The sequence below is a fragment of the Triturus cristatus genome, chromosome 12, assembly GCF_964204655.1.
Source record: "Triturus cristatus chromosome 12, aTriCri1.1, whole genome shotgun sequence".
NCBI lineage: Eukaryota > Metazoa > Chordata > Amphibia > Caudata > Salamandridae > Triturus > Triturus cristatus.
In genome coordinates, this window is record NC_140595.1 from 169,299,485 (window position 1) to 169,323,669 (window position 24,185).

The 24,185-nt window shown below is 45.3% G+C and overlaps 1 protein-coding gene across 2 annotated transcripts in view; it reads left to right on the top strand.

Moving 5' to 3' along the window:
- MTMR11 (myotubularin related protein 11) overlaps positions 1-24,185 on the top strand; it is a 219,382-nt gene that overhangs the window by 24,315 nt on the left and 170,882 nt on the right. For both annotated transcript variants that reach the window (XM_085638448.1, XM_085638449.1), the window contains exon 2: positions 15,521-15,593. In XM_085638448.1, coding sequence (XP_085494574.1) covers positions 15,521-15,593 — 73 coding nt within the window. The remainder of the gene's footprint in view (positions 1-15,520; positions 15,594-24,185) is intronic.

Here is a 24,185-nt window from a genome sequence, read left to right on the forward strand (position 1 = left end):
TTTAATTGACTTAGATTTTCATCCTCTCATTTTTAGGCCCTGCCTACAAGGCAGCTTTTAGTTGTTTATAGAAGAGAGCCTCTTGTAGACTATACCAAAAACTTCGAGTGGGCTTGGAAGCCTCTTGTTGCTACCCTTTGTGGGCTTGATTAGCACTTTACTTTGCTTGCTTCTTATTTAATCTCTTACCTTCTACCTTTTGTCCTTGTCCCTCCTCTGGAGCATAGACTCTTCACCTTGCCCTGAAATTATTGACTTGTATTCATCCACTGCTCACATTCAAGGATCTCTTTTTTTTTCTTTTTTTGTTGCATCGCCCTCCTGTGCTACTTCCTCACCAAGCACCTTCCCCATGCACTCTGTGTTGCACTTTCATCCCTCCCCTAAACTTCTTCTTTGATTTGCCCACCCCTTCCTGCCTTTTTTAAATGATTGTTTTACCTCCCAAAGCCCAGCCTCAAGCTCCTCAATTGCCCACTCCCCGTTGCCTCCTCCCACCCACTCCTCCATTGGTCCCCGTTCTCCTCATGGTCCATAACATTTTGTTTTAAATTTATTGTTTTTTTGGGTTGGCCCTGTAGCTACCATTTGCTGCTGGACCTCTGCACAGTGTAAATGTTTTTATTTTTTATTTACTGATCCAAATGGTACCTGCATATATCATCATACATGTCCACGCCTAGGAAATGACATGGATGTTCATTTTTTACTTTTTTCTCTTTTTTTTCCTAATGTTACAAAGCTTTTTTTGTAAAGCATTGGCAAAGCCAATAGGTAAAAAGTTAGACCTTTTCTATTTGCCAATACATGTTTGTAGTTTCACCTCAGTAATCCGCTCCTGCTAGATGCCATTAGTCCAAGCCCGTCTCCCCTTTTCTTCCTCTCAGATGATTATTATTTTATTTTATAGTCCATAACATATTGCTTCCATCTTGTAATCTTAAACTGCATTCAATCTTGGGACGTTTTGCTGGCTGATCTGGGCTCTCTACAAACATTTACTGGCTCTCGGGCAAAAAATGGAAGCCTAGCTGCGAAAAAGGCAAGTTTTCATTGTGTGATGAAGAGGACTTCTGCATTCTTCCTGGCTCTTATCCTGGGGCCTGTAAGGTTTTTAAAACAAGCATTTACAATGCAACGGTCTCGGCATTGTTAAAGTTAGAGCTATTGGCATTGCTCATGACAATGCCGTTTCTTTAAATGTTTTAAAAACAAAAACATAAACAAAAATAATGTCATGAGCAATGCCAATAGCTCAAACTTTACCAATGCCGAGACCATTGCATTGTAAATGCTTGTTTTAAAAAGTGGACAGCTATTTTTTCTTCTTCTTGGTTTTCTCTGGTCCAAAGGAAGGAATCGTACAATGCATTTTGCAAACTTTGATGCTGAGCCATTGCTGCACAGTCTTGCAAAATGAAGTTTAAATCTTCCTTAGTACTTCTTGAACATAATAACTATTTTCTGGAATAACTGCTATTCCTCGAGCAAAGCCCGTACCACCATGCAGCAGGAATTCTAGGCACGGTATTTTTGCTTCTTCATCACATGGTGTATGACATTTTGCATGAAGTTTGTAAATAGTTAGATAGCTTCCGACTTTCATTGATTTCGCTTCTTGTGCATGGTTATCGAAAACCAAAATATCTATGGTCAGATTTCTAAGCTGGTGAATGATTTCAGGATCCCCTTCCACGCCACCATTTCCAACACACACCTTATGTGGATACTGGCATTTTGTGCCATCCCACACCTTGAGAAGAAATGAACAACTATCCACCTCTGCTTTACCCACAAGCTGGCACATGAGGTCGAAATATGTTGAAGGTTGAACGGCAGAAAGCATCACGGATGACCTGGACGAGGAAACCGGACTACATGCCCAGGTTCGTAATACTTCCACTGTGTTGTGGTCCTCTTCACAAAATCAAAACGTTTTACTGGAGGTTCGAGGAATTACGGGGGCTCCTGGAGTGCCATCAAACACGACTGTTCAAAAGAAAAAATGTTTTTTTCTGCAACTCCGATGACGTTAATAACTCCCCCCTCTGCCCCGCCCCTCTGGAAATTGATGCCCTTGCCCACGACCAAAATGGCAGGTCCCGGTGCAATTCTGTATAAAGTATAGCTGGTTTTGCCCACACTTAACATGGCGACTAGCAGCTCCTCCCTCTTATAGTACATATTTTACAAGCACCAAACAAGGATTCCGCCCGAGCAGGAACCCTTAGACTTGTTGCCTCGTGCTTTAAGGGGCGTATGCTTTTTTCGAAGCAGTCATTCTAGTGGATCTGCAACGGATTACAATGCTAGATTCTGTTAATGCAGCAACACTAGGGGAAGAGCAGAGCTACCAACGAAAAGGCCGGCCAAAGGGGTGAGGACACTAGCTGGTCTGTACGTCAAAAGCACCGTTTACTGCCTGATTTGGTAACAGCCAATAGGAGGGAGAGTGTGCTGTAGGGCGGTGCAAGTCGTACTTGCGACCAGGCGAACTCTAGTTGGAATGAAGCTGTAATAGCCAATAGGAAGGAGGGGCGAGCTCTGGGGGTGGGTCGATGACTGCCAGGGTAGGCTGTGTTACACTAACGCAGGCTTCTGGGTTTGTTCCTGTCCTGTGCAGGCTCTGACAGCTAGAGGGGCCTCAGCACTGCTAGGTGCGGGTTAGACGGTAAGGAACGTGTGGGGAACAGACACCTCGGGCTAGGGACATTGGGAACCCTGTAACTCTGAGTGTGAGCCACATACGCACAAGAATAAGGTGTTCCTTTGGCCGAAACTCAGAAGAGCCTCACATAGTTAATGTAACCCCTTTGCCTTCACTCTTCATTTAAAGCTGTCTTCATGAAAAGCCCTCTGTTATCATTGGAAACTTCCGCCCACTCACCTATAGTTAGGAGCTCTTGCCACTTAATAAAGAACACTTGACCTATTAGCATGAAGAAGATCTTGATCATACACAGTGTACAAGAAGCCCCCTCTGTGCACGTTACTTACGGCCACAAAATTAAGAGCTTCTATTTTGCAACACACAGACCACAACATGGGCACCAGGAAGACACCACCGCCTTTCTCCGAGGCAAAACAGAAATGCCTCGGAGAAAGGCAGCGTCGTTTTCGGATTCGGGGGCGTGTTTTGCTGTTGTCTCCTCCTTGAGACTTCTTGCAAAAAACACGCCCCCCGATCCGAAAAGGACGGGGCCTAATCTGAATGACTGACCTCTTCTCCAATGGCTGGCCAGCATTCAAGAGGCCAGCCAATGGAGAACAGGGGAGAAGAGGGGCGGGTTCAAGCCCCTCTTCTCCAAGTCATTAAATCTCCGACTTCCGGTTCTGCCTTTCGGCAGACCGGACGTCCTCGACCTAAACAGCCATTACTATGCTCCATTATGCACGGATTCAGTAAACTTTATCAGGATGGAAACATGTAGGCAAAGTAGGCACCGGCCTATGGGCCCCAATCGTTTTAGGGGCCCTGTGACAACGGAAAAAAATAATATTGATTTGATCTTGAAAGAAAATTACAATCAAGCTTTCTTAAATATTCTTTCCAAAAAATAAAAATAAACGAATCAACTCAAAGAAACGAGAACTTTCCATTAAAGACTCTATAGAGAAAAATATTGCATTAATGCAATGTAACATATTAACAACTTAAAGTACATAAACCAGAGACATCAGATTCACATAACAGTTTGTCTCTTAAAAGCTCAGCTTCTGGCAGCTGTCAGTTTGTAAAAAAGAATCGGTGTATTGGGTATTAGGAGGTAATGTGAGAGGAGGGCCCCGAAATGTCGGCTGCCTCGGGGCCTCCACAGGGTTTAATCCTGCACTGGCCGTTTCCAGTCCCAGGCCTTGAGGTACCCCACCATTCTCCACTGCATTGGCATTATTAGCACTCAGAGATGTCTATGGACTTTCGAAGGAGGGGTCCGGATATGAGAGAATGAAGCCCTGTGCCCTCACGCCTGACCACAAACGACCTCAAGCAGTTCACGGATGACCTTGGTGAGCCACAAATGGCCCTGGGTGACCACAAAGGGCCCTCTGAAGGCGACCTCTGCACACACAATTTACTGTTCTAGGTTCTCAGAGAGCCTCTGGTTGGCCTTGTTAACTATTAACTGCAGACAAAGCGTCTCTGCACAGTGATTTATTTACTTTTGCTGACTGGGTGATGATAAATAAACTACTGCCTGTCACTCGGTGGAGTGAGACTAGTTAAAGAAAGCCACACTGCTGCGCACATGCTACAGTACAATAAGGGAGGCTGGAGGGAGGTGCAGGGCAGGAGAGAGTGAGGCGAGGGATTGATTTCGGCATCCCTAATTCGTGTCTTCTGTTGAACTGGGAGATCAAGTCTGAGAATAAACATAAAACTTCAAAAGCTGCACCGACAACCAAACCAAACACCTTTATTTGATACTTTAGTTTTTGGTGATGCCAGCGGATTATGGGTGGTACCTCTGATGTAGTTCCCTTGGAGTTGAAAGGTATTACGTCCTGATTCTAACCGCTGGGATTCTTGTAGCACTGTACTGGTTCGAACCAAACTCACCATTGGCCGCCAATTGGTGTAAGCAGTTCAAGGATATGGACGGGCCAGAGCCGTCCCTCGCTCTGAGGAATCTGCAAAGGAAAGATTTAAGCAAACGTGGCTTTGGTTGATGTGGATGGGGCTGTTGGCTGGTGAGTGGGTTTTTGGTTTCTGCTCTTAGCAGATGAAGTAGGTTTTGACCATGGGCTCGCCTCTTTCTGTTGTTTTTTTTTTAGGTTGCTTAATATGTCTTAAGGTGCTGTCACTCTGTTCCATTCACTTTGTAGAAATGTGCGGAAAATCAATAAAATATACCCCAAAAAAATAATTGGCCTTAGGCTGGGGCGGCTCCTCCGCTATGGTGCAGGAGTGTCGCCCCATTGCTTTTAAGCAATGCACAGCAAAGTAAAGGAAACATAAAATGATAATAACTTTGAGTTTATTGAGTTTGTTTATGTTTCCTGCTGGTTTGCGGCTGGGTGGGGCTGCTCTGCTCTCGGAGCAGAGGAGGGGAAGCGTGGTTTGCCCACTCCTAAGTACGCAATGACTGTTTGGTCGGCCCTCTTGGGCCGTCCAAAACAGTCATGTGCACTTCCCTGTTCTCCATTAAGGCCTGCATGGAGAACATGCCCAAGCCCCCCTTCCCTGGCTGATCGTCCAACCAGGATGCTCAGATCAATCACAATGCTGCATTGCAGCGTTGTGATTGGTCAGAGGAGCCTGGCGGTGCTTCCTGTGCCTCAGTCCAAGGAGAGTAGGAGCAGAGACGCAGGACCCAGCGCGGCAAGGTAAGTGTTTATTTTATTATTGTTTTTCTTTACATTGTGCACCCTTCCCCCCTCGTCGCGCCTGCACCCGCTTGGCCACCCACAAACCATGCCAACCGCCACTGCACTTAGGGCCTGATTACGACTTTGGCGGTCCTCCTGCGGAGTCCCACATCAGTGCTCTGCAGGAGGACTGCCAAAGCCATTCTGACACCGCCCACAATATTACGCGTTTAATCCTTGGTGGGTGGACATACTGTGGCGATCCCGCGGTGGTGGTACAAAAGGGGGTGGTGATGGACGGAGCATCCGAACCAATCAAACACTCACACCCAGTCAACAGATCTGGCTTTGATCCATCACCGTTCTTTAGCCCACTCGCCACCCCAGTTCCGACATGGCCATATGCAAATCAGTCTGACCCTGTGCCTCATGGGAACAGTCCAGCCCGAACTGCCAAGCCATGCCTTCCCTGGACCGGAAACAAGCTTCCTAGGACCGGTTTCTGGCATTTCAGCCGTCTTCAGCCAGGCTTGCTTGAATCCAGTGGCAAAGTGAGCAAGGGACTCACGTCTGAGCATACCCTGCCAACTTATGGCGAACAAAGCGGTACAAAAGGGGGTGGTGATGGACGGAGCATCAGAACCAATCAAACACTCACACCCAGTCAACAGATCTGGCTTTGATCCATCACCGTTCTTTAGCCCACTCTGCCACCCCAGTTCCGACATGGCCATATGCAAATCAGTCTGACCCTGTGCCTCATGGGAACAGTCCAGCCCGAACTGCCAAGCCATGCCTTCCCTGGACCAGAAGCAAGCTTCCTAGGACCGGTTTCTGGCATTTCAGCCGTCTTCAGCCAGGCTTGCTTGAATCCAGTGGCAAAGTGAGCAAGGTGGTGCCTGTCTAAAGGCTCATAGGAGAGTCTTAGGCAGGCACCGTTATTGGACCGCCACAGCATGTTCCTGCATGGGAAGGAATGCACCGTCGTGCATTCCTTCGTGTGCAGGAACTGGGGATGCAAAATACAGTGGCAGGGCTGGACTGGCTGTAGCGAGCACCGGGTGTTTCCCCAGTGGGCTGCCAGGGTGGGGGCCTGTTTTGGACCCATGTGGGGGCGTGTTTGTTACTGGGGGCCGGTTTTGCAATATTGGCCTCGCCCCCCTTTAACAAAAGCCTTGAGGCGGGAGTTGTGCTTTCCACTTGCAACCCCCCCCCCCCCCACCCCCCCACCCAGGGTTCTGGCCAAGCTATTTGCTATGACTGGTTTTGGTTCCCAGTCCGGCCGTGTACTGGGGGGAACAACATGTGCCAACCCTGCATGCACCCCCAGGCACAGAGGCACAAGGGGGCCCTGTGTTGTCTCACCGCCACCCTTTCCATGGCAGGCTCACCGCTTTGGAAAGGATGGCGGTGAGGCAATTTGTAATATGCCCAGCGGTATCACAGCGGCACCACCAGCATATTTCTGCCTCTAACCGCTGTGCCACTGCTGCGTGATCATAGATCCCCAGCGGTTGGAGGGGTCCTGTGGCAATCCGACTGCAACACTAGGAATGCGGCAGGTAGTGCCACAATGGGACCACCACCATGGGCTTGGCAGTCCGACAGACCACCAAACTCGTAATCAACCCCTGAATCTTCCCATGACTAAAAGAACATGAATGTGTCCTTGTGTAATGTAAGGTGCACAAGTAAAGCGCTATATGAAACTGCAAGAAAAATAATAACATAAAATAAGACTGCAAACAACAGCTGGCCATGAAGATGATACTCAAAAAGAGTGCCTGCAGCAGTTTTGGGAGAGGGTAGGGTGTGTCTGATGTATTTATAACTTCAAACCGCAATTTTCAAACATACGTTTTTTGTAAAGTTTGCAAGACAGGCGTTGCATATTTAGAGCCGCATAATTGGTAACGTGGTGTGCGTCATCAAGAGGGTCTAATGATACGGTACCTCACCACAGAGTCTGCTAGAGGGCGTGTGCTGCCTGCTGCCCCGCTCCCAGCCTGGCATCGAAGCAAGCCATGACGTTTTGTCAGCCTTAATATCGCCCTTGTTCCCAGAGCGGTGGAAGCCATTTTTATTTTTTATTTGTTTGCATTTTTATAGAATGTGTTGCTACTGAAGATGTCAGTGTGCTGTACACGGCGCCCACAAGGAACAATGTATAGGTTTAAATAGTGTACAGATGAATTCCAGGCATTTTAGGGATTAGCCGCCAGAGTACAGTCAACTTTACATTAAGGAGTTGCTATTGTGCCGAGGGAGGGGGTTTGGGGGGATAAAAGGGAAGATGGATCCGATGAATGAGAGCAGCATAGAAGGATCTGAGCAGGCAAGGGCTGGTCTGCTGCCCCACACATCTGCACCCGCACACCTCGACCCATAGATAGCCTCTTCGCTGGTTGTTGGCTGGGATCCAGATGGTAAACACAAGGAGATGATGGACAAAGCGCTGAAACTTTTCAGACACTCGCCCCCAGTCACTGATCTGCTTTGAATCCATCAACATTCTTTGGCTCACCATGCCACCCTAGTTCAGACCCAGCCATATGCAAATCAGTCTTGACCCTGTGCCTCATGGGAATAGTCCAGACCGAACTGCCTAGCCAGATCTTCCCTGGACCCGAATCAAGCATCCTGGGACCGGTTTCAGGGTAACACCCTCATCAGCCAGGCTAGTTTGAATCCAATGGCAAAGTGAGCAAGGGACCCACGTCCGGGCATACCCTGCCAACTTAAGGCGAACAAAGCAAACAGACGTAGCGCTGAAACTTTTCAGACACTCACCCCCAGTCACAGATCTGGGTTGAATCCATCATCGTTCTTTAGCTCACTCCGCCACTACAGTTCAGACCCAGCCATATGAAAATCAGTCTTGACCCTGTGCCTCATGGGAGCAGTCCAGACCCAACTGCCAAGCCAGATCTACCCTGGACCGGAACACAAGCATCCTGGGACCAGTTTCGGGGTAATACTCCTCATCAGCCAGGCTAGTTTGAATCCAGTGGCAAAGTGAGCAAGGGACCCACATCTGGGCATACCCTGCCAACTTGAGGCGTACAAAGCAAACACAAGGGGCCATGACTTTGGTGGTGGATAAACGGTTGAATGAAGGAATGAGGTTCTGTTGAGCTGTATCTGCTTGGGATCACTCTCTTTTTAATTAAGGGAGCACAAAAGTGATTCCCTGGTTCTGGTGGGCAGGGCAATCCAGCTCTGTTGCACGGTAAGCTGCAGTGAATGGCGAATGACATCAGAGATAATTGATATCACACAGAGCCAGTCTGACCATTTTGGTGTTTTTCTGGAGGTCTGTGACCTGGTAGCTGATGGGCTCCTGTGACCCAACCACGAATGTGCCATTGGCTCCATTCTTGTTGCAGCCTCCTGCAGTGTGGAGCTAGTTTGAACATGTTGGTATCCAGTGTGGCTCATAGCCTCCTTAAAGGTCTCTTGGTCCTGCAGCAAACACTTTTGATCGTTAGAAGACTCTCCGAACTGCAAAAACTACTTCAGAGAACTCTTGATCCTGAAACAGTGTCAAGGACTCAGTACTGCAAGTATGAGGGTGTTGAGGCCAATCCCTCCTTGCCGGCATAGAGATCGGCCTCCCCCATCGAATTAGGTCAAAGATGATAAGGAAGACTCAGGCTAAGGATAAACGTGAGAGAGAGAGAGAGAGACAGACAGACACAGACACAGAGAGAGACAGAGAGACTCCTGAAAGTTGGTAGTTAGACATCCCGGGCTGATTTCTTAGGCAGAATGACTTCAGTCCAGACTCTCATGTTTAGGTCTTCAATGCAGATTATATGCTGCAGATTGTAGACTACAGATTGAACGCTGCAGATTGAACGCTGCAGATTGAACGCTGCAGATTGTATGCTGCAGATTGAACACTGCAGATTGAACACTGCAGATTGAACACTGCAGATTGAACACTGCAGATTGAACACAGATTGTACGCTGCAGATTGTACGCTGCAGATTGTAAACTGCAGATTGTAAGCTGCAGATTGTACGCTGCAGATTGTACGCTCAGATTATATGCTGCAGAGTGTACGCTGCAGATTGTGCACTACAGATTGTGCGCTGCAGATTGTACGCTGCAGATTGTGCACTGCAGATTGTACGCTGCAGATTGTACACTACAAATTGTACACTGCAGATTGTACGCTACAGATTGTACACTGCAGATTGTACACTGTAGATTGTACACTGTAGATTGTACACTAGAGATTGTACGCTGCAGATTGTACACTGCACATTGTACGCTACAGATTGTACACTGCACATTGTATGCTGCAGATTGTACGCTGCAGATTGTACGCTACAGATTATACACTACAGATTGTACACTACAGATTGTACGATGCAGATTGTACACTGCAGATTGTTCGCTGCAGATTGTATGCTCAGATTGTACACTACAGATTGTACGATGCAGATTGTACACTGCAGATTGTTCTCTGCAGATTGTATGCTCAGATTGTACGCTGCAGATTGTACGCTGCAGATTGTACACTATAGATTGTACGCTACAGATTGTACGCTTCAGATTGTACGCTACAGATTGTACACTACAGATTGTACACTACAGATTGTATGCTCAGATTGTACACTACAGATTGTATGCTGCGGATTGTACACTACAGATTCTACGATGCAGATTGTACACTACATATTGTACGCTGCAGATTGTACACTACAGATTGTATGCTCAGATTGTACACTGCGGATTGTACACTACAGATTGTATGCTGCGGATTGTACACTACAGATTCTACGATGCAGATTGTACACTGCAGATTGTACGCTGCAGATTGTACGCTGCAGATTGTAAGCTGCAGATTGTACGCTGCAGATTGTACACTACAGATTGTACGCTACATATTGTACACTGCAGATTGTATGCTCAGATTGTATGCTGCAGATTGTACACTACACTACAGATTGTACACTGCAGATTGTACGCTGCAGATTGTATGCTCAGATTGTACACTGCAGATTGTACGCTGCAGATTGTATGCTCAGATTGTACGCTTTTACTAACCCCCAGTATACCACAAAACCAGCACAGGATCTGAAGATGAATTCAGCTGCAAGACCAGGATACAGAGAGACTAGATGATAAGTACAAACTAAACAAGGGGGAGGAGTCAGAAAGCAAGTCACATCAGGAGAGCGATCAGTGTATCGAGCGAAATTGAGCAGTTGAAAAAACAACTATTATTACAGTTAGTCCCAGTTTAGCTCTTATGAACTAATGCGCATAGCGAGGAGTGACAACAACCGCTATTTATAGACAGCTCAGTGTGAGTGATGTCTAATTAACCTGTCTGCCACTATTGAATTGGATGTCTGTCCGAGTGTGCTGGTCCTCTATTGGTTTGGCTGCGACTCTGGAAAATGCAGTTTTATATGCCTAATGGTGTCATTTCCATTCTCAGGTGTGCCATCTTTTCCATGTTTGTCTTCTGTGTCTTGCAACGTGACATATTGCCATCTTCAAGGGCTAGTGGGACTGCAGCGGCCATGTTTAAAGGAATCTTACCACCACGTCTTTAAATCTCTCTTGACAGTACAATGAACACCTTAAATGGTTTCTTGGTACCCCAGTGACTGGATTTAAAGGAATCTGTGCACTGCATCACACACCTTTAAGAAAGGTCTCTACAGCAGCAGCCATCTTTAACTGTCTCGACACTGCAGCGACTATAGTTACCTTTTTGTACTATACTGAGCTGTGAGATTTTAAGTATTCTCTAATCTATTAATTCGCCCCTACTTTCGATAAATACTAATTTACGCGGTTGTATATAGTGTTTGTGGTCACTTGTGGATTGCAGAGAGATGTGCGAGGTGGAAGAGTGAACATGGTGGAGTGCTTGAAAGTGTTGAGCGAGTGTAGCCAGGCAGGACACTTTACTGTAACTCTAGTTGTCGCGCGAGTAGATGTGTGGATCATCCTTAAATACTATGCAGTGCATACATCCATGTTTTTAATCAAGGCAATACATTTTTTAGTCACCCTTCACCCCAGCTGTGCTCAGTCAATATTTGATAATTACTTCTAGATTTCTTATATCCATGTACACATATTTCCTTGAACATGTGTTAAATAAAATCTTCCAAGGTAAGGAATATAATTGTTAAGTTGGCAACCCTAATATAGGCAACGTCCAGGCCATGTTAGATGCCTGAATGAAGGGATGGCGGAAGGAGCTCAGCAGGAAGACTTGGCCATAACCCAAGACTAAATTCTTGTAAACTCTTTTTTAAACTTTTATTTTGCATAAAAGACTACACAAGCTCTAATCTCACCACAATAGTTGCAACAGAGAGACAGAACACAACAGGAGGAGAATTGTTTTATTATTTGTACTAATGGAGGATGTACAATGCACAGTTAGATGGGGACTTGGTTGGCTATCATATATTTGATTCCGGACACTGTTGCTATAATGTGATTTTTATGCTCCAACCTAATGCATTCTGGGTGTTGTAGTCTTGGTTGACTTCCATTGATGCAATCAGGCTAACGCACTTGATTTGTAAATTCAAAGTCCAGACCTCGAAATGTTGTCTGTTATGACTTGGAGTGAGGTGGTCACAGTAGGGGGACTTGGCCTCTTAGGTTGTTTATGACAACAATTAATAATAATATAGATGTCAGTCCCCTGGCGCTCCGTCAGGATGGGACTTGCAGTCATTCCTGTTTTTTCAGCCAACAGAACTGCGCATGCTGGGACTTGTAGGGTAATACACATGGTACAAATAAAAGTCAATAAGTCAAGAAATGTGTGCATCAAAAGAAACCATAAATGAAATGTGTCGCTAAAATTGCTGTTTGAAGTCACACCTGACATCATAGTTGATACGATATTGGGTAGGTGGTCAGTGATAGTTAAGATAGCAATAGGGTGACCTGATGGCTCCATGTCACCAGGACACAACTTTTCCACTCCTGGACTTAGCTTTTCCATATTGTTATTAAAGAGCATTGGTACAATTAGCTCAATTAAAAGACTACAACTCCCAGAATGCAATGATATGTAAAAGTACATCCCAAGAATTGAAAATTGGTGTCCTGGTGATGTGGAACCAGCTGGTCACCCTAAATTGCACTTGCTACCTCAACACTGCTCGTTTGCACCTGTTGGCTGCTTACAAAAGCTCTTCATGCAGAAGGAGCTCTAAAAGGAAATATAAGCAAAAAAGGGCGCCCTCCACTCAACTATACCTTATACAAAAAAAAACTTATTGCGCACTACACATAATGTCACTATTTCACGGGCCCCACTTCTTCTGTTTTAGTGGGGAAGGGTCTAATATCTACTTATGAACTCTCCCATATGTTTATGTAAAAACAAATACAGGTCCTATGCTCAAAAGGTGCTTCTCAAATGTGTTGAAAAGTAGGTAAAAAATGTGTGATTAGGGTGTGCCTCATGTAAGCAACCACCAAGGAGTGATTAGCAGTTTCTCGTCAATTTTCACACCCTCATCATCTGCACTTTCCTAAAAAGGAATGAAAACCAACGCCCATAAGTGAAAAAAAGGAATGTGTGTGTACCTTAAAAAGTGTTAAGTGCACATCTAAACATATATGTTCCATGTCGATCCCCGTCTAAAGAGGAGAAGATTCTTCCTCAAAAACATGTAAAATTGAGTTCCAGTGAGGCACATTGCACTTATCTTTAATTTGTAGTGCCCGTACTCATAATAAAAACACCATACCACGTTTAGACCATTTTAAGCTGACCAGCTGACATGTTTCATTGCCACTTCACTTTTGGCAAATTCATCAGGGCATGGGGACGACCCCTTTCCACCTGTGAGACGCAACAGATCATGTGGCAACTCATATCAGCAAACCACATGCAGAAGCGTAGAAAGAGGTTTCCACTCAATCGCCGCCATTCTCTGAGCCTTTTGCGTTTTGAGCACCCGGAAGCATGGCGGTCAAAGTGGGGTATGGTGGGAACAAAATCTAACAACTAATCTAGGTAAGCATTTAACTTTTGATCCATGAAGGGGCAGGGTGTATATTTTTCTCTTATGAAACAAAATTTGCTTCATTACGGCAGTCCTAGTTTTTTTGCTCTTACCATTCTGCAGTTTTGAATCAAAATTATTTAAAGAAACATACGCTGATCCACCATTGGTCTCATAGGTCATTGCTTAGGATGTCACATCCTTTGATGTCATCATTAGGAGTGACTGGGTCCAAGGGTTATGACAACACTTCCACTAACTGTGTGATTATAGTGAAATCAATCTACTGATAGTGCAGAGGAAGGCAGCTCTGCAGCCCACCCCAACCCCAAGGGGAACGAAGGAAGACAAATGGTTGGATTGTCAAAGTTTCATAGCACATTAACTACAACACTATATTTCACCGCTGTACTTACAAGTAAAATCCGGAACAGGTTTTAAAACTTTTTTTAACATCATAAGATATGCTCAATGTATAGATGTGGGTCGATGTAATATTTTTAACTGATGACTTTGCACCAGAAACATCAGCAAATTCACTAAAAGGGGCTGCGATGAGGGGGGGAAAGTAGGGCTGGACAAGCAAATTCCAGGGAAAATTGCGTGAATTATGGCAGACAAAGAAACAAGATGGATGATGCGCTGTAAATGTTTCAAAATCCAATAGTCCATCCAGTCCCAGTATTTTTGCTGGAATTGTTGTCCATTTTATACCATTATGAAACCAGGACTGTTCTACGGGCGGTGAATAGCACTGACTTCCAAGACACTCTGACCAGTCGAATACAGAACCTGATTGTTGCTGAATCCTGATGAACCCGGTCTCCCCCACCCCCCCCCGCTACACCAGTCACGGCGGCAGGTCTCATGCGACTCCCCTACCCCTTTCTTGATTTATGTTGGCCTCCTTTTGTTGCATCCTATGTCCACAGTTGCTGCAATTTGTACCATGTCTGACTTATTTACATGCCGATCAGGGGTACGACCTTTTTGGCCCTGAAGCGCCTCTAGATAGCCGCAGTGATTGGACTTCCTGTAGTCATTGTTATACAATTCGTCTGCTACACCCACTGCTGTTGAGAGCTCGTTTCTGTACTACTGGCAAGCATTTATTCATGATGTACGGGCTTTGTTCGGATTGTCTACTTTAAAAATGTGCAAAATGCTAATAAAAAAAAGATTTAAACAAACAAAAACAAAATTATGAAACCAGGACTGCAAGACCCAGAATTCAAATTGAGTTCCTTGCCTGGGTGTGCCATTTATGCATTGGACTGGGAATCTTGAGAGGTTGATCGGGTCAGTGTTTCAGCAGTAAAGTGTACATTCACTTCGCTATAGATAGTTGGCTAAAGCAATTAGGGCCCAGATGTGAGACCTTACTCGCACATTATCCTAATCTCTTGTCCAGGATAGGGATTTTCTCTGAATTCTTGGATTTGTAGTCTTAATTTCAAAATGGGATCACCAGGACTATAAATCCCAGAGTTCAAAACTCTGGATTGGATGAGATATTGACTGGCTGATGGACTGGGCAGAGATTTGCAAAGCATGACTTGGAAGGCCCTGATTCCAAGCAGAGAGGGGTCTAGGCCAGCAACCCTTGTTTCATTGTAACATCAGACAGTTGTGGAAGGTCATAGCCACACAGGACAGGGCACTGGGACGGGGAACAGAACAGACAGAAGAACAGGTAGATGCTAGGGTGCATGTGGAAACCTGGACAGCGGAACAGGATGACTTAGGCCGAGACAGTGACAAAATAGAAAAATGCATATAATCTGGGACCGGGGGCATGGGCACACATTTACATATAGACAAAGAAACTCAGAATGTGGGACAGGCGCCATGGTTTCTATGGCACGGACACTCAAACACTGGGATTGGGAGACACTGACTGTTTTCCTTTGACTCTTCACAGAGCTCTCCTGCCTTTCAGCTAGGTTTGCACTATCCAAATACTCCATACGCACATACACTGAGAGAGGTAGACACCCACACAAAGACCAGGACACCGAGAAATGGAAACCAGTGCATATGCACTCAGATTCATGGACATATCACTCAGCAAACTAACATAACCAGGCCAGTTTATCTGCCAGGGCTTTGCCAGACCTTGCGCTTCACAAACACGACCCAATAATAACCATAAATGTAAATGGAGAAGTGACTGGATATACCAGATAATAGTGTTGTCTCTCTTGTTTTAACAGCCTCCGAAAGGGACAAAGATCCCTGAAATCAGTGAACAGAAATCCAGGAACCTTGCATTCAAGTGCTTGCCAGGTAAGAAGATGCGAGTGTTGCTGGGTCGCCAAGATGTCTTCTCTTTTTGTTTGCACCAATGCTAATAATCACAGTTAGTCAAGGAAAATTGATTTTATGGTGCTTGCCTGCCCATCTAGTCGCTCTATCCACCTGCCTGCACCAACATGGTAGATCCTGGGAATCCAATGTGCAACTGTATTGTGAGTGCATGTCAGACATGTAGAATATTTACATAACATACATTTATTTAAAATGAATCTAAGTGGAACTCATTTGCACAGTGAGTGGTTATCCTGAAAATCTGGCACGGATCGGGTTTCCTGGAACTACTTTGGACAGCCATTCTAGCAGAGCAGTAGGGCCCTCTGGGAAAGCAACATCTAATCCAGATTTCCAAGCTGTCAAATGAAGATAAATGTAAGTGAAATTAATCTAAATGGAAGTAATTTAATAGACAGTGGTAGCCTTAAAATCTGGCACAGAACTGAAGCTTCTGGACCGGCGCTAGGCTTTGGTGCCGTAGACTTTTCCCAGCCTCTGGCTCACTGATGGGCCTGTTCTTCCTCCAGGCACTAGCCCAGACCCTATCAGTTAAGTCTGTGGAATGGAAAATATTTCCATTGTGGAAATATTTTGGCTCCATCTTCTGAGCATTTTTGCATGGCCTATGTTAATGTACCACAGAATTTGGATGCTCTAAGGAAGCCAGATGCAAGAACTGGGAGGCTTCTGGATGGCAGATGTTGGAGATGTCTTCAGAGACTACAGGCACACCCTCAAAACACAACTACTCGGCAATGCAGCCAGCCAGCACATGTGACGTCTTGTCTTTATCAGAAAGTGCTTGCACATGTATTTCAATTTTATTGTAACTCATAGACCGAAAGGCTATCCCAGCTCCCCAAAAAGTCGACACATTTTAAATGAAAAGGTTATTGTTGGCTAAGGAAGGCAAATGATTTGCCAGTCAGATGGCTCAGTGGCCCAACACATTTACCAAGAAATTTACCATGATGCAGTGTGGCAAATTGAGTGCTGAGATGTGAGGCAGTATGCTCCCACCCTCCTCTTTGAAAAGGCTCCCTTGAGCTATTGAGCAGACAAGCTTGTGTTGTTGCACCTTGCCCGGTGAGTGGCACAGAGACCTGAGAAGTCTTTGGTCAGCATTTCCAGCTCCCTCAAAATGACTTGTTGCTCCCCACTGATGAAGGAATGACTACAGAAACACTTGTCTAGAGTTATATAATACAGGCTGCACCAACAAGGGTGAAAAATTAGACTACTACTGAAGTAAGTTTTATCATGCCCTGCAGTTACCATGATGCATTAGGGCAAATTAAGCGCTGGGATGTGAGGCAGTGGGCTCTCACCCTCCTTCTAGTCATTGCTTAGCACTCTGAGCCCCATTATGAGAGTCGGGATATTTTGGAAGGCAGTATTTTACCAGGCGTAAAAGGGATACTGGTGGGTGTGGGATCTACCAAAGGCCCTATGCTTTCCCATTACGCATCACTCCAAGGATCTACCAGGTGCCATATACGTCCTTACTCCACATCCTTAATCGCACTTTTCCCCTTTTTGAGTTGTGAAACTTGCACTGTTGCAATGCTTTCCCTCACAAATGCATACCTGATGGGAGTAAGTGTTCAATTTTCACACCAAGTGTCCTACTTTTGTGAGCGAACCAGAGCTTGAGCGCTAATCAGTGTCACCACAGCCAATGGAATGAAAGTCCTTTGTGTAACCACAGTCTATTTGTGTGAATCCTGACAGTGCCAGTGAGTCCTTTTACCCTCATAAGTGCCACAAAAAGTGTACCATTGAGTTACTTAACATGAGCATCTGTCACCAGTCTTTATACGAATATAGGTTCATATAGTACACCACGTAAGCACAAATGGTTTAATTCATTCACAGGCACCAAGGCCTGTGTTAAAGAGGGGTCCTTCTCTTGTAGCATCCCTTTTACACAGTGATATAAGAAGGCACTCAATGAGACCAAATTGGCCTGCCATGCACAGTTTTCTTATCAATAATTTCACTGCAAATGTTGCAATGATATTATCAAGGATGTCAAAGAAGATGTCATGAGTGAAGTAATATATGGGGTAAGTATCAGTGCATGGCGAGGACGCAAGTTGTAGTTACCTTAGGGCACAACTTACAGTTACTTGAGTTAACTCTAACTAGAACAGCTGAATTTCGATGGTTTTGTGTGTGTAAAATCGGAACCTAACTATAACGTCCCTGTAACCGGTGTTTTTTGTGTGAATTTCTAGGATTTTTAAAATTCTTTTTTCTAACTAAACCATCCCTGTACCTCAGTTTTCAGTGAATTTCTAGTTTTTTTTTTTTACGTAAAGTAATAATTAATTACCATACGTTATTTCAACTGCCTTTGGCCATGCCCAGCGAACTGTTGGCTGCAGGTCCTGGCCTGCAGCCAACCCCCTGCATGCTGCCACCCCCACGCCGTACACTGACTTTGAACCCCAAAGGCAGCCAACCTCAGGGTCGCTTTTGGCCCTGGGAACCTTATCCCCCAGGCCCACTGTTATATTAATGGGTGAGGGTGGCATGCAGCACCACTCCTAGGGCCGATTTCAGCCCCAGGGACTCCTTCTCCCAGGTCCCGGCCATATTCTAAAGGAGGGGGCACGCAGCCTCCCTCCACGGGCCGATTTTGTCCCCGGGGACCCCATCTCTGTGGACTGGCACATTTTGTGGCGGTGAGGTGCACGATCCCCCTTCCTTGGTTGATTTTGGACTCCATTCCCTGGGCCCAGCAAATATATTTAGGAGAAGGTGTCCGTGGCTCCCGTCCGTGTGCTATTATTGGCCCCGTTGACTACACCCCCCAGGGGCCCAGCCAAAGATAATAAGGGGGATGGGGCACACAGCCCCCTTTCCCCAGGTTGATTTCAACCCAATTCAAGAAGGACCTCAATACCTTGCTCTTTGACTGGTCCTACACCCAGAGGGTCACAGGTAAGTAGCTGCGCTTTACAAACCCCTCATTAATTGATTAATTGATTGATTGATTGATTTTGGCCCTGGATACCCCATCTACTGGGGCCTTCCAAATTACTAAAGGGGGAGGGGTGCCACATGCCCAAACTCCTCTCCCTGGAAATTCAGCTTTGTGGACCCCATCCACAGGGTCTGGCCAACAAAGAGTGGGTGCCCTGGTGCTCACCCAGGGCACCCACCATATCCTTGTTGGGGGCTGTGGGGGAGCCCCAAAGCCACGTGGCCCCAGCCGGCTCCCCGCATCCAGAGGAAGTCGGCATTGCTCCATCCCACAGGGAGCATCTAAAAATGCTGCTATCTGCAGGCAGAAGCAATATTCAGACCTGTTTCTCTGCCGGCATCACCGGAGTGGTCTTTGTGTTTGCTCCTGCTTGGTGGGAGCTTTGAAATTGCTCTTACCAAGAGGCAGAAAATTCACACCAGTTCAGGCAGAGAAACCGCTATGTCCCGGGAATGGGAACCCTGGAGCATAGAAGGAGCCTGCTCTGGGGGTGGGGCCCCTTGGGCCATTATTGGCTCTGGAAGGGCAGGTGCTTGGCCCTCATCCCTTTCTTATTGTGCTGGGCTCCGCGGATGAGGTCCCCAGGGCTGAAATCAGCCCGGGAGGGGTGGGGCGCATGGCCATATCCATATTTTAGTAAGGCCAGGCCCTAGAGGATGGGGTCTTCTGGGCCGAAATCAGGCCGGGGACAGTCGGGTATGTGGTTGGGCACTAAACATTAAAAACCCTACAATCTACATTACTGCAGTATCTTGGAGAGCATTGTAGCGTTAATAGAAGCATTTTTGCACTGAACTGAAATATAACATTTGCACAGTGTATCTTCAGCTTTTATATATTTGTCTATTGAATTTTTTGAAGTCACCAGATGTAGTATTATTATGGTTTTTATAAACTGAACAATAAACAATCTATTGGCTCGCTCATATATTGTATGGAGTATTGTACAGAGAGCACTGTAGTGCTGAAAACAAATTAACTGGCTTTACAGCTTCGCATAATCTTGCTTCCCATTTTATCCTTTGCTCCAGATGTCTTCGCTTTGACTGAACCTATTTTGAGTCTTGTCTCTATAATGAATAGATTTACTAAGACCTGTTTTTCTTAGCTGCTTATATTTTTATGGTAGTCTATTTTTAGACTGTTTGAAGAAGATGTCTATTCAAGGAACTGCTTCCTCTGGACATTTTGATTTATTGAATAGTGTGCTCTGGCATTATTCTGAATCCTGCTCCACCCTATTTCCTGTAGGGCTTGGCCTATCGTTCACCACCTTTGTCAAGGGCGATCGTGGAGAATTAGGAGTCGTATTTTCGCCTCTTAACCACTTAGCTGTACCTGATGGGTCACTGGGGTGCTTGATGTTGCCCACTTTGGGTCTACCTAGCTATCCAAGATGGCTGGCGCCCAAAGAAATCCTAATCTTGACCTCTGCCATATGTAGAGGACTGAGCCAACTGTGATGTGTTTACAGCACTTAAGCCTAGTTGGTTGGAGCACTAGAAGTGAAGGGCTTGCTTTTAAGAAACATAGAGCCAGTGACGGCGGGCACAGGTAAGAGCGGTGGGGTGGTGGGGCGTTGGCGTGGTGGTGGGGCGGTTGGGAGGGGTCGGGGAAGTAAGTGATTTTATTTTTTCTTTAAATTTAATTTAACTTTTCCCATCGTATGGCGACCAACCCCCGCCGGCTGCGCTTCTCTTACCTCTGCCGGCCACGACTGCATAGAGCTTCGTATACAAACTAGCCTCGGACATACCCCATGCACACGCTTACAGCCACACACATTGGCCTGGCGTTTCCATCATTCGCCTTTCTGCCAGTCCTTCACCTGTATCTTCTGCTCTGTGGCAGGCCATCGGTTGCAGAAGTGTCCGGTTTCCAGTGATAAAGGAGGATGACCAATTGATATCATAATTTGGGGTTATTTTAGGGATATCCCTATATGATAAATCAGCATGCAATTAATCTACACCCAAATGATTTACACAGCCAGTGGTTAGCGTGAAAACCAGGCATGGATTCTGCCCTCATGCACATACTCTGGACACCTCGGATGTCTTGTGGTGCCCGTGTAATCTCTTAGTGATTTATTCAAATAGAAGGATATATCAGACCACTAACAAGTCAAGCAAACCCACCCAGATACAATGTCAGCAGACCACCTTGACTCCAGTCAGTGAGAATCCCAAGAGGACCCCAGATTCCAGAGGGTGGAGGACCAAACAGAGGGAGGAACTTCACTGTACAAGTGAACACAATATTACATAGTATAACCCATACAGCGACTTAGTAGTGAAAGCTGATGAGCATTTGTGGCATGGCTCGAAGTGTAAGTACACTCAAGTAAAAGTAGTTTTGGGAACAAATGTAGCATAACATGACTCTATATGTTTCCAGTCCAGGGCGTTCTTCTAACTGCATTCTGGGAGTGGTAGTCCTGGTTCACTTCACTTGAACACATTTGACCAAAGCATCTGATAGCATTGATTTGTTTAAGGGAAGCCCAGGGCTAGAAGGGTGGTGTCCCAGTGCCGTAAAGTCACCAGCAGGACTTCAAAACAAGGGCATCCATTTACAGTGGTGCGCATGGGCGCTCAGGCGACAGGGCAGTCTTGAGCTGTGCCCAGGGGTCTTTATGATGCACAGTAGATGGCACTTGTTTTTCCTCAACAGACTGACCCAGAGCAAGAGAGAGAAAATCACAAAGGAGTGAAAGAAGGATAAAGTGAAAGATGGAAAAACAGTGACAAAGGAGAAAGTAAGATTGAAAACCAAGGGGAGAGGATGTGGCCTAATGGCTAGGACGGTCAACCTCGAAGCTGGGGAACTGGGTTTGAGTCTCGTCAAGGACGCTCAACATCCTGCGATTTTAGGCAATCACTTAATATCGCCGTGCCTAACAAAATGAATGTGTCCATCTGTAACACAGCTGGTGCTTTTGTAAAGTGCTCTGATACATTCGATTCATGTTCCCGCTATATAAAGCTAAAGAAAAAAAATTATTTTCAGGAGTGAGATTAAGAGTCAGATAATGCCTGGTGGTGGATAAAAGAGGCTTGAAAAAAACCCAAGGCCTTGCAGCCTTGCTATTCGAAATTGTGGACTTCTGAACAAAAGTTTGAGACCCAGCACTTATTTATTTTTTTTTTTTTTTACAAATTAAGCACTGGCGAAAGGAATGTTTAATATAGAGGCAGGAGAAGTTGCCTGATCTATACTGAAAGGCTGAGGCATTTGAGAGACAGTAGGGCTGGGGCGGTGCCAGTCGCCTGTAGAGAAGCATTGCTCAACAGAGGAAACCAGTCTAATGGTGTGCACCTGAGAGAACATAGCAGGGCGGGTGAGGCAATGTACTCAGTCCACAGCTAATTTTTCCAGCCAGCTAAGTTCAATGCCAGGATAATTTATTTTCATTCTTTTTGGTTACGCTTGCACCTTTGAGCAACAGCGGTGAAGGGGAGGTTGAGCGACAAATGCAAATATAACTTGCACATACTGTGTTGATTTCCATTGCTGGCATTCAGAACAAGATTTATATCTCTCCTGTTTGTGGACATTGCCTCCTTGGCAACATTATCCATCATTGCTAAACAATAATGCACTGTGGAGAAAGTGTTAATAAAAACCCTTTTGTTTGGAGTTTCACCCTGTGCTAATAGCATAAAAGAATGGTGCAATGCGAGGAGACTGGCAGGGCCAGTGCGGCCAAGAACTCACCCTCGTCGAAAAAGCTTTTGCCAAAGTTCAATGGAAAACACAACCCAAATAATGTATTTCAATTTTTAAAAAATGCAGAATATTTTTGGTCGAAAAATGCTTGTTTGAAGAAGTAGAAATGACGTTCAGGTCAAGGCTGGAGACCAAAACTAGCCCTGTCAAAAATGTCTGAACCAGCACACCCTGGAGGACATGGTGACCGGAATGGCGGGTCATGGCTGCCCGCCTGGTTGGTAGCAGCCTCCTTACCCTGGAAAGGCCTGAGCTGCAGGATGGACTGTCGACCCTGGTGACCTTACTAGAATCCTTAGAAGAGAAATCACTTTTCAAATCGGTCACAATTTGAATGGCGGCACAAGTGCCAAAAATTCACAACATGCATAAGTGCCAGTAAAGAGAAAGTCTGTAATAGGGTACTTCATAACTTTCGTCATTTGCTCTAGCGCAATTTACGCAAAATCCCTCCAAGATTATGCTGAATTTCGCGCATGAGATGCGTCTAGCGCTCAAAAAATTACCTGAACTATCAGATCGGGAGAAAATTAAACTCAAACATGTAATTTCAAGTTGATTTCTGGTCGCTCACAGTCCGAATACTGCAGATTGCGTTTGAATTTGTTGAATTTGAGCTTAAAAGTTACCTGAACGTTCTGCTCGAGTAGAACATTTACCTGAAGTTTTTGTTGACTGCTTCGGGTAAAGGAACTGCCACTCGCGTTCAACTCTGCCGCTCGCTAGTGGATTTGTAGTTTCATGCACAAATATCACTCGAATGGGCCGCTCCGGTAAAAAATCTACCTGAAATGTTTGTTGACCGCTCGTGTTCTATTGCTTGTGTTGAGAAGACCCTGATCTTGTTACAGTTTCAGCCCAAACTGGGATCTAGTTACGCAGTATGGTGTGATGGCGTAATCTCGGTAACTATGCTCAACTTTCGTTCTGCAAGATTACCAAAGTTACGCCAGTTACACTGGTGTCATTAAAATTACTCCCAAGCCTAGTCTATAACTGAGGCAGACAATTCATACAGGATGAAGAGTACATTTGAAAACATAAAAATGACTGTTTTTGAATCCTGAGAAGAGAAATCATTTTTTTAAACTGTCACAATTTTAGTAAAGTTACAAGTGTCAAAAGATGATATGTAGTATAAGGTAGCCCTAGCTTTACATTATGAGATTTGCTTGTCATCAAGGAGTTCTGAAACTATTTAGATACATGAGGCCGGAGTGACAGCTGAACAGAGTCATTTTCTTACTGCAGGTAACTAGAGATGCCACAATTTGCCTGGAGTAAGGAAATTAGAGACTGGCTTTTATACATTGATAGCAGCCTGCCATGTATTATTCATAACTGGTTATAGCAAGAAAGTCTACAAATTAATACAAGGAGAAAAAACGAGTTATGTGGAGGCAGGAGGGTCTTTAAAGTGATTTTGCACACTGTAATTAGCTGCAATAATATGTAATCGTGTTTTTTCACTAAGCAATTTTGTTGGCAGTTATCTCTGGTTTTATGATATTTATTAATTATACATTTTTGTCTGTAACTAACCATATTTTTGTCTGCGTCTGTCAATATTTATTTTCTTGCTGTTTTTTTAATTTGAAATTAGTAGATTATTGAGCCGATAATGCACACTTACAATTGGATTCCTAATTTGTTTTAGTGCGGTCGGAAGCCATATATAATGCATCACTCATATGTATTACCTTACATGACGTTACCATTTTACTACACAGGCACACCGGCGTAAAGCTTCATTAGGAAAACTTGTGCCTTTTTTTAGAACTGCCGCGCGTTTCTGTCTGCACACTTATGGGCCTAGCAGTTATGATTGGTGGCAACAAATATCACACATA